This window comes from Desmodus rotundus, chromosome 5, assembly GCF_022682495.2.
Source record: "Desmodus rotundus isolate HL8 chromosome 5, HLdesRot8A.1, whole genome shotgun sequence".
Taxonomy (NCBI): domain Eukaryota; kingdom Metazoa; phylum Chordata; class Mammalia; order Chiroptera; family Phyllostomidae; genus Desmodus; species Desmodus rotundus.
Window position 1 is genome coordinate 118571362 of NC_071391.1, and position 11650 is coordinate 118583011.

Sequence of the window (11650 nt, forward strand, 5' to 3'; positions counted from 1 at the left end):
CAGGGCAGAGGCCTTTCTTGTCCTATCAACTCAGGAAATGTTAAAACCAATTTCTAGTGTCATGGAAGTTTCAAGAAAATGGGCATTCGTACACTGCTGGTGGGAGAAAAGGCCAATTTCTAAAACTTTACCCTCAATAATCAAAGATGTATCAAACATTTATATGCAAGAATGTCTATTGTATCATTTACTGTCCCTGAATTTAGGCATTATGAATTTAAAATATTCTTATGAAAAATTAACTAATTCAAACCAAGATACTATCTAAAAACATGGTTCTATGCCTTTTAAAATATAATACATCATAAAAACTCTTATTCTTTTCAATAGTACATAGTAAATCACTGTGTTATCACACGAAAATGACTTCTTTAGGGAATTACTTTAGCAACTATAACAGGGCGGCACTGGCACCTTGTCGCCGTTATAAACAAGCCAGCAGTCGCCATCCTTCACAGTTTTGTTGCATATTTAGTAGCCCAAATTATGCTCACTTAAAATTGATAGCTGTGGCCACATTGACTTCAGAAAAAGTCCTATCAGTTTATCCTCCCAGCAACAGTGCGTAGATTATTCATAATGGTGAGAAACAGGAAAGGTCTGCATGGCCAGAAGGCTTCTTCAACATTGGTTAAATTACAGTAAGTGCAGCCAAGGGATTATTTCCCAGCAACTCCGAATGATGTTATGGATGAATGTTTAATGACATAAAAATGTTTGTTATGAAAGGTTAAGTTACAAAAACAAATTAATTCACTGGAATTCATATATATGCTATTAAAGACTATCTACCCATGCATTTATCATCCAAAGGCTGTATAACAAAATGTTCATTGTGATTATCTTTGGGTGGTAGAATTATAGGTCATTAAAAATTTTTCTCTCCAAAAGAACCTGTGCACCCCAATGTTCATAGCAGCACAATTTATAGTAGCCAAGTACTGGAAGCAACCTTAGTGCCCATCAGCAAACGAGTGGATCCAAAAACTATGGTATATTTACACAATGGAATTCTACGCAACAGAGAGAAAGAAGGAGCTTATACCCTTTGCAACAGCATGGATGGAACTGGAGAGCATTATGTTAAGTGAAATAAGCCAGACGGTGAAGGACAAATACCATATGATCTCACCTCTAACTGGAACATAATAAATAGGAAAAAAAAAGGAAACAAAATATAACCAGAGACATTGAAGTTAAGAACAATCTAATAATAGACAGGGGGGAGTGGGGAGGGGACAGTGAGGAGAGGGGAATACAGGAACTACTATAAAGGACACATGGACAAAATCAAGAGGGAGGGTGGAGGTGGGGGAGGGAGGGGAGTTTGGCTGGGGTGGGGTAGAGGGATGGGGAGAAAAGGCACACAACTGTAATTGAATAACAATAAAAAATTAAAAAAAATTTCTCTCTTATGCTTTCTAGAATTTTCCAAATGGTCTAGGAGAAAAAAAATGTTTTGTGATCATTAAAAGCATTTTAAAAATAACATTAAAACACTACTCTAAAGACGAGTTATATTGGTGCCGTGAGAATGTGAATGTAACCATCACTTATCATAATAAAGACATTTTCAGGATTGATCATAGCCATGTGGCCAGTGTTCCCAATTGAGTGTACATGTAGAGTACCAGCACCGGGCACCCAAAGGTGTCATCAGGTGCTTAGTGGTCGCTTCTGAGGCTCCACCTGTGCTCAGAAGGGCCAAGGGCAGAGATGAAGACCAAAGCTTTCTGCCCTCAGGCAGCCCTCGAACAAGCAGAAAAGACAGGGCAAGTACCAGCAATGTTAATCCATGGCAGGACACGAGGGGGCCAGAACTCTGCTGCTGAGGTTCCCAGCCAGAAACGTTAACATATTCAAAGATGAAAACAAACAAACAAACAAACGAGCAAACAAAAGCAAGGCAACAGCAGTCTGGAAATTCACAAAGTTTTATCTACAAGTTTGTTACACAAAGGAGTTATGTGTACATCCCTTCTTGAGGAAGCCCTAACCATCTACAAGTACCTGAGAAGTACAAGAAAGGAGGAGAAGAAAGCTCTTCAAGGTGAAGGGACAGTGAAAAATTAAAGACAAAGTACTGAGCATAGAATTCACTTGACAAGAGAAGAGACGATATGAAAGAAAATTGTTTCTTATGACTTTAAAAAAAGCACTAGCAAATACATGAAATTCCATTTCAATAAACCTCCAAATTGTTCTAAGCCCAGGTAACAACGTATTTAATCATATTCGATACAACCAGTTCATACCGTTTCAAAGTAATTTACCCAGATATTTAGAGTTGGTATAAAGGGAATGTGCCTTGTACTTGAAGAGTTCTTAAGAGATGGTTCTGGTAAGCTAGATTTCAGGCTTTTCTATGAGAGATTTTCATACTTGACATTTCATGGGGGTGGGGGGTTTGGTAAAAGCAGAACAAAAGCAAAAGTCGCTATAAAAGTACCCCAATTCTCTATCCAGATGTAATTGTAAACATATTAGCCTTTAGTGTAAAATTAAGTTTATATTAGGTTGGCCAAAAAGTCTGTTATATTTTTTCCATGTAATGGCTCTAGTAGTGCTTAGTTGTCTTTAACTTCATTTGAAACAATTTTGTTAGACTGTATTGTGGCAGCTGTCATATCAGCGTGCATTTAAAAAAAATCAAAATTGGTGGATTTTTGTGCAGCAATTTTACTATTGAAGATGGAAGAAAATACACAACATTTTCGATCTATTATTTCAAGAAAGGCAACTGAAATGCAGAACACGATTTGTGCAGTGTATGAAGGTGCTGTGACTGATCGAATGTGTCAAAAGTGGCCTACGAAGTTTCTTGGTACTACTGACACTTTGTCCAAATAATTCTTTGCTGTGGGGCTGGGCTGTCTTATGCACTGGAAGATGTTTAGCAGCATCCCTGGCCTCTACCCACTAGAACCCAATAGTGGGAGACAGCAGACATAATTTAAATATCCAAATCAATAAAGCTATTGGTGAAAATAAAAAAATATGTCTTATATTTTATGGAAAAAACTGTAATGGACTTTTTGGCTAACCCAATACTTTAAAAGGAATGAGGTGATTAAAACTATTTGAGCCCTGGCTGGTGTAACTCAATGGGTTAGTGAAGACCTGTGAACCAAGAGGTCGCTGGTTTGATTCCTGGTCAGGGCACATGCCTGGGTTGCAGGCCAGGTCCCCAGTAGAGGGCTCAAAAGAGGCAACCACACACTGATGTTTCTCTCCCTCTTTCTCACTCCCTTCCTCTCTCTCTCTCTAAAAAAAAAATATATATATATATATACATATATATATGTATATATATATAAAATATTTAAAAAAAAATAAAAGTATTTGAAATGGCAGCAAAACAATGGTTAATTTTGACAATCCCCCCCCCCCCAAAGTGACATGATTAGCTTTGGTCAGCTTAGGTCTAATAACATGGGATCATCACATTGCCCCTGGGGAAAGTATAAGAACACTCAGAACAATAAAGAGATCTCAGCAAGAGTTCTCACTCTGCCCTCGTGGACAAGACAGGCCATAAAAGTACCTTTAATAATGGCTCATAAATCCACAGTGGCATTAAAAAATGTCAGAATGTACTTTTAAATAAAATGTAATTAGTTAAGCCAGAAGCTTCCCTAACAACGACTGAATGAAGAGCAGTGGTCCTCCTCCAAGCTTCTCTCCCCTGTCCTCCCCACCCGCAGCATAAGCCACACCTGGGAACTTGTTCACGCAAACTCTCCCACTTCCTGCCTGGCAACCTGGTTTACCAGGCCCTCCAGGTGGTTGTGATTTGAGGGCACTGCTGTGGGAGATTCGACAGAGGTTTGCATGTGAAACCAAGTACAAACTGCCCAATTCAGTGTTTCAGGCTATTCCCACTTTGGCTGACCCAACCTCGACTTCCCATTGCCCACCCCTTTCAGTGGGCAGCCCAAAGAGTAGGTCCCTGTTCAAACACACTTTCAAAAGGCCCCAGAGATAGGGCTAATGGGAAAAGTCACCTATTTTTTGTATGCTACCATAGTAACATGAAGCATCATTTACTTCTACCAGAAAGGTCCCCTTTGCAGGGGACACTGAGAAACCTCCAGGAAATCAAATTTTGGAAAAGCAAATATGGGAAACTCAGACTCTAAGCCTCTATATGCACTTTTGCAGCCGTGCTCTATCAGTGGTCCCCAACACCTTTGGCACCAGGGACTGGTTTCACGGAAGACAATTTTTCCATGGACTGGAGTGGGGGGCAGAGGGGGTAGGGAGACAGGAGGCAGAACTCAGGAGGTACTGCGAGCTGCGTCCAGGGACAGGCAGGAGAAAGGTTGGAAAGCCCTGTTATAAGTGGACTTTCCCTCATTATGCCTGCCCAATAAGGAAAACCTGTGTCCTGGGCCAGCCCCCCACTGTCTACACTGAAACATATAATTTCCATGTGCTGGAGAAACATGTTCCTTCATGCCCCCTACTGGTCTCAGTCCCAAAGCCCCAGGGAAGCTGACCTGTTTCATCCCTACATGTTCTCAGTGACACTTCGTGTCCTAAGATGTCCTTCTTTAGGGCGACATCCAGTCCTACTTCTGAGAGCTGCCAGAAAAATAATAATGTTTATTTCTGGATTATAAAAAATATTCCTATATTATAAAATCGATTTCATTGTGTGTGTAACCCTTTATTTTTATAGTTTATACATAGTTTCCATATTTCCATCTCATTTGATTCTCCTAACAACCTATGAGGTGGGTACAATTTTATTGTACCACTTTACAGGTGAGAAAACTGGAATTTAGGACTGAGTCCAGTAAACATCTGACCATTAAATGTTATGGAGGGAATACAAATATTTTGCATCAAAAAAATTAAAAAATTAAAAATGTCCAAAAGAATCCCCAAACTTGCTCGCACCTGTCATCTGCCAAGTGATATTCACCAGAATCACTTGGTTTTTCTGGCTTGAGAAGGATGGGGAGCAGGGGGATGAGGGAAGTACGACACTGTCCCACTTACAGAATTGACATCACCTGCAGTGAAATTCTGTGGGGCTCATCTAAGAACAGTGACAACCTGACGGCACTAACATTGACTGAGCCCTTACTGCATGCCAGGCACCGTTCTATGCTCATTCCAGAAATCCAGCATCGGGACTGATATCACCGCTTTAGAGATAAGAAAATTAAAGCACAGAGAAGCCAGGTAACTTGTCCAAGATTACACATCTTACTCTCTGGTCACTAAGGAGGAGAAGGAACTGGAGGTGTCGAGCCTCTGTGAGGTCTGCTCTACCGGCCACGGCAACCTGACACGGGAGGGCCACCGCCACAGGAGCCTGGACTACTTTTTCAGGGTTGCCATTTAATCCACAGGCTCCACACTCTCTCTGCTGAAACATCAATCAGTGCTCAGGTTCCAAGTAACCAGGAGCATTAACTGGTTCCTTCTCAGAGTGTCCCCCTGAAAAGGAGGAAGGAGGGGAGAGATCCTGGTTTTCTAGATCTCGGTGAGTGACAGAACCCTGGCAGATTTGCCTGGAACTGCCTTCAGTTACTTTAAGAAAATTAGAGAGGAAAGCAGCTCTGACAGAAATGTGCAAATTAAAATGCATGTGGCATTGATGCGTATTTAGTAATCTAACAGAAAGCAAGATGGGAGGCAGAAGTTCTAGTAAATGCTTTTTAAAAAAAAAAGAAATCCTCACTGGTGTAAATCACTCCTGTCTTCTTTTTCCTTGACTTTTTTCCCCCTCAAACTGCTCATATTTTGGAATTATATGAGCCAGTTTTTACATATTAATCAATCTTTTAAGTTTATACATGTTTTTCTTAAAGAAGGAAACAAAGATCAAGTTGAATTTTTAGGCTAAAAGAAAAAGGAGATGATTAAAGAATGCAGTCTCCGTGGGCAATTACACTGTGATGGGGAGAGGGGGGTGACACCTTTCAAAAGGCGTCCTCAAATCTGTTTACCTTTGTCATTTCCTGCCTCTAATTTTTCACTGAATAATTTCAGAACACCTTGAAGTCCTAGGAATTCAACAGAATTTAACAGCAAGTTCCAGAGTATCCAACATAATCTCTCTTCAAAGCAAAGTCCCAAATCTGGGTGGTGGGACTACAGAGCCCACAGTTAGGGGACTTTTCCTAGCACATTCCTTTCACACTTGAATAATCCGGGCCAGCTACTGACTCACTGGGGGCCCTGTGTGCTTCACCTTTCCCTTGTAGAAAATGGGAGTGATAATTCCTCCTTTATCCAGGTTGGTGCGAAAAGTAAATGAGTTAGTATGTCAAGCACTTAGCACAGTACCTGATTCAGAGGAAAATGTTCAAGCTATTATTTTTACTTCTAGAATTTGCAAAGAAAATTACAACAGGGAAACAGCATATAGACAGCTTTTATTGTATTGGTAATGTTTTATTGCTTTAAAAACATCTAAAATCAGAACAACCATCCATAATCATGCCACCTGTTGGTGAGTTTCAGCAGGAGCATCCACTCCACACTGCTCCCTGCTTCCCCCAGATGATTCCTGCCCTTCTGCAGCAGTTCTTAAACAGCCCTTCATGGGCGAGATTACAGGCGGGCCCATGAACCCCCTGAGACTGTACATGAACCGAGCAAGGCTGTGGCTCTGGGCATTTAAGAGCAGGTGTTCCACAGCTTTTCTCAGACTCAGATGGACTGAGCAACTTGCTTTACAGGGTTAAACTCAGGGAATATCCACGGAACCATTCATTTTACAGAAGCTGTGGCGATAACCAGGACACCGGGACTGTTAATCGCTATCTTCACACTGGACAGACCAGGCTCCGGAGAGTTCAGAGCCGTCCAGGCGGCGCACCGCACAGCGCCCCTCGTCACTTACAGACCGACCTGAGAACTTCACCGCTGAAAACTCACCTGCTCTGCAGACCTGACCCGGGGTGCGGGGTTTAACTTCCTCCCTCCCTTCCCCCATACCTTGTTCCCGTCCAAGAACAAATTCAAAAGAAATTGGCACCTCTCTGTCTAGGGTTTCACTCCTGCCCTCGGCTGACTCTTAAACTACTTCTCCAAGGGAACTTAATTAAAAGAACAATTAATCCGCACAAAAATCCAGAATCTACCCCAAAGCTCAAGAGCTCCAGAAGTTAGAAGATTGAGGGCACCTCTCCTGACCGTGAACATCTACTAGGGCACAGGGATAAGCAGCGGGTACCAAAGGGAAGCAGGCAAGGTCTGGCTGGAGGGTCGGACGCTGGTCACCCTCTGCGAGTCGACAAGCTACGGACGCGGGGAAAGACGGGCTAGGAGGCAGCCAGGTAGCACGTAGGTGTGGGCAAGTGAACACACACAGACGCGGCAGATTAAAGTTCAAGCCTGAACACACACTGCTTGCCCTTCCCGGGCGGGCGTTCTCACACACGACCCAGGTGGCCACTTCGTGGGCAAAGCCTGGGTGTTCGACGGTCTCCCTCTTTGGAATGGGCTCCCCAAATCCCTAGTAAGCCCCATCTACTCCCCTTGCCTCTCAGCCTCCAACGCTCGAAAAGCATTAACCTTGCTCCACTCTTCTAGGAGGGCAAAGAACATCCCCAGGAAAGAGAAACGAAGGGGACAGGGGGAAGCGGGGTGTCGCCGAAGGCAGGGGACGCGCAGCCGGCAGCGTACATACCCAGCGCGAACAGGGCGAGCTGTCCAGCCGAAGTGACCATTTTACGGGCAGCGGGCAGCAGGCGTTCCAGCCTCCTGCCCTACCTGCGGTGCCCGAATGGCGAAGCGGCGCTGCGGTGCAGGGGGGAAAAAGGCGCCGGAGAGGCAAGGCCAGCCCCCGCGCGGGCGGGCGGAGGGAGGACCGAGAGCTCAGCTGGCCCAAGCGCTTTGGCTACTGAGCTGTCTGCTAGGCGGAAATGGGAAGGCGGTTACCGTCACCTCTCCGCCACTCGGGGACAGGGCGTGGTGGACCACCCTCCAGCCCCAGTGGGGGTGCCCCTCTAAGGGCACAGGAGGTGGGGGTTTGGGGCTGGAGGCGGGGACGCTACACGCACCGTGCAGGGCGCGGGCGGTGGGGCGGGGCGATCAGGGACTCTCCAAGCCCAGCGCAGGAGCCTGGCACTCAGGCCACGGAAAAGGCAGGAAGCTTCTGTCTTCAAACACCAACCTCAGGCTAGTAGGGCAGTGCAACCCTGGCCTCTGCGCCAGGGGTCGGTGCCTGCTGCGGAGCCAGTGTCCCCAGGCGCAGTGACAGCTTCTAGGCTCTAGGCGGCGGAGCAGAGCCGCCCGGCCGGGATCACCTGTGCCCGCTGCCTCTGCAGGGGGTCACCAGAGGAAGAGACTTGGCACACAGCCCTGAACCTTCCTGACCTGTGAGCTTATCCGGCTGCCTGCCAAGACTTGGCCTGGGGAAAGTGCACCCTAGAATCAGCGAAGAATGTGCTAAACCATGTTGCTTACCTGTGCCTCCATCCCAGCGAATAACTTGATTTTAGGGATGCTTGCTGCCCGAGCACAGCCATCCTACAGTCCCAGGCAGGCACATTAAGATCAGCGAGTCTTCGTACATGTTGGGCTGGAATTGATAATGATGATGGCTCTCTGTTTAAGGGGCACCTGATTATCTACCACGACGCCCAGCCCACCCCGGTGGAGACAGCTGAGGCCGGGAGTGGGGCAGCATGCTGACAAGTGCTCCCTGAGAGAGTGATGAATGTGCTGGAGCCACCTGGGTGGCCCTTTCAGGATCTGTGGCCTTGAGCTGGCCCTTGGTGCTAGAATTGAGGGAAGTGGAGGGGACAGAGGAAAGACATCCTAGATAGAGAATGAAAGAACCATGGGTTCCTTGGTTCCTTGGGGACTATTCATTGGGGACAGTCTGCCCCCAAGTGGCAGTGACCAGTGGTATTCTTCAGATGCCCTGAGCTCAGGGACTAATTCTCTTTACCTACCCTCTCCCTCACCCACCCAGCCTAGCTACGCTGAGAAAACCTCTTCTCCTTGGTGGGGGCAGGAGGAAATCTGCTGCTGTTTCCTGGGCCAAGGGTCAGACTCTCAGGGTTGCTTTTGCTAAGATTGTTTCATATGGGTTCAGAGGCCTAGTTTTTAAAAGGAAGCACCAGGCCATTGGCCTCAATGTTTGAGCAGGAAATAGTTTGAAAGGGATTTTGAAGAGAGTGTAAATTTACTTTGAGAAACCATTCCTTTCACTACATATGTCAGAGGGTACTTTGCTGTTCTCTCAACCCTTAGTGATCCACGGTAAGAGTTTCATGGTGAGTCCTGGGGGTCCCTATGTCCACACCCGCTCATACACAGGGCACACTTTCAGTAGTACACGGTCCCTGTCTCCCTTCAAGCATCTGGGTCCATCTCCTTCAGACTGGTCTTGACCTGTTCTGATGGCTTATCTGTCTCATTTATAGACTCATGTGCTGTGGCTACAAGAGGGAAGAAATCAATGATTCATCAAGCTCTCCTGTTCTCCAGGATCTCCACTGGGACCGCAGAGTGGACCTTGCTTCCTGCTGGGACACACACTCAAGTTCACTGTGGCTGAGGTCTGGCTGCCCGGGCTGGAGAGAGTCAGGTTCAGCAGTTTCTGCTTCTCTGCCTACACACAAAGTCAAGGGTGGGGGAAAGTGGCAGCAGAATCAAGCTGGTGAGCACGTCCCCATCAGGACTGGAAAGTTCAGATATGGTCTGCTATCTTGTAAACTAAAGAGCATCCAAATCAAAGCACATTCTAATGTTTGGAAATTGTAGATTCTGCCCAACATTTTCAAGAGCCAGTCCATATGTATAGTTTTATAAACCTTTCAGTTTATTCAAGTCAAACAGATAATCAAGGGTTGGGTTTTTAAAAATGCATTTGGTGTAAAGTGAACTGAAATAATCTTGAACATTTATTTATAAAACTAGGAGGACACCTAATATCCTAAAATGTTAACACTCTGCCTCTGGCACCTTGTGTGTCTCATTTAATCCACAGAACAAACTTAAGAGATAGATTTCACCTCCCTTTAATATAAAAACAATTGAGAACTAGGGAATTTAGTAACTTACCCAGAGTTACAAAGCCAGCAAATGGCAGAGACCAATTTTGAAAGCAAAATGAGCTGGTTCTGAGGCCTATGTGTTGGCATCTATGCTATGCTGCCTCAGTTTCCACATTTTAATAAGGATAAAACTAAACTCACTGGGTTACTGTGAGGACTAACTGCAAAAACCGTTTTTGCATGCTTAGCACAGTATTTGATATCAACAAATCTAGCTATGGTTTAAAGAAAACTCCCTCAGTCGCTACACTTTTTCCTTCTCTCGATTTCCTACCATGACCTTTGTTTTATCATTTCCGTATCGGAACTTGGTCGGCGCAAGTGTGCCTGTGGGTGCACACAAGCACACCTTCCTGCTGGGGGCAGTTACACAGGTAAGTCGGGAGCTATGGAGTTGTTTCTCCATCTGGGCTGTAACAGCAGCGGGGGGTTGCAGGGGGATGGGGAGTTACAGAATGCGATTTAGAGCAAGAGATTTTTTTTTTTTCTTAAAGGGTGGTGTGATGCTTTTGCGGTTTAGCGGTATGGAATAATTGCTTTCTGAGCTGAGTGAAATTCCAGTCATAGCCCTGGAGGCTCTGTAGACATATGGGTGCATTCCTTCAGTCACAGGCACTGTAGCTGTCTTGCTTGGCCACTGAAGGTCCTGTTTCTGTGTGGACATGGAACCTAATGAATAGTCATTCCTAATGACTTCTCACTAGGAATCTATCTGGGCTGCCTTTACACACGCTTGCTTCACCTGGCCCTGAGCTCAAGGAGAGCCCCTGCTGTAACAAGCCAATTGCAGCTTCTCCTCCCCGTGCAAAAAATCAGAACTATGTTATGTTTTACTCAGGCCAGTAAAATCCCACTGTCAGTTTTCTCTTCCCTTTCTTCTACATACTTATTACAGAGGTGTGTTTAAAGAGTCCCCTTCTTCACTGTAATCAGCCTCCCCCTCCATCCTGATTCATCTGTAGACATGACTGTGGGCAACCAGCACAGGAGCCTTCCCTGAATGATTCAGGCCAGCCACTGTTCAGATCGGCAATTACCCAAGATATCAGTGAGTAAACAGCCTAGACGGTCTTAGGAAGGAAGGGCAGCCGTGGGCCACAGCACTGAAGGAATTGCAGACAAGCCCCAGGGAGCAGAGAGCAGAGATGGCTGCAGTGTGCGGCAGGCCATTTCTTGGTGGCAGCAGCAGACAGCGGGGCTCAGAGGGAAAACAGGAATGGGTTCCTAGCACGATAGGAGGGCAAAAGTCAGATGTCATCCCTGTATGAGAGAGAGTGAGAGAGATTTTATAAAGGACTCTGGAGAACTGTGTTTGGGCAGAGTGAGATTTTAATGTGTTAAGGGATTTAGGAAAAGAAATCTAATCCAAAGTAAGGTATTGTCCAAGTATCAGCTCCTTGTGAAGACTTAGCTATTAATGTATCCCTTATCTCTAGATGAAAGAAAAATAGGAAACCTTATGCTTAGTCTATTTTTACAGTTTTCATCACCAGCATAATGGGTGGGGTAAGGAGCCATAAGAAGCATTTGCTTTGTCCTCAGCTACTGGGGTGATATTCCTGGCCATTGTTGTCCAAAGACTGGTATAACCTGTTGAACATCTCCCATCTCCCCAGCTCTCAGGT

The 11650-nt window shown here is 45.4% G+C and overlaps 1 protein-coding gene across 1 annotated transcript in view; it reads right to left on the reverse strand.

The window, feature by feature from the left end:
- TGFA (transforming growth factor alpha) overlaps positions 1-8130 on the reverse strand; it is a 102301-nt gene extending 94171 nt beyond the window's left edge. The window contains exon 1 of the mRNA XM_024558497.4: positions 7649-8130. Within this exon, the coding sequence (XP_024414265.1) occupies positions 7649-7688 (40 nt within the window). The 5' untranslated portion in view covers positions 7689-8130. The remainder of the gene's footprint in view (positions 1-7648) is intronic.
- Between the last annotated feature and the right edge of the window lie 3520 nt (positions 8131-11650).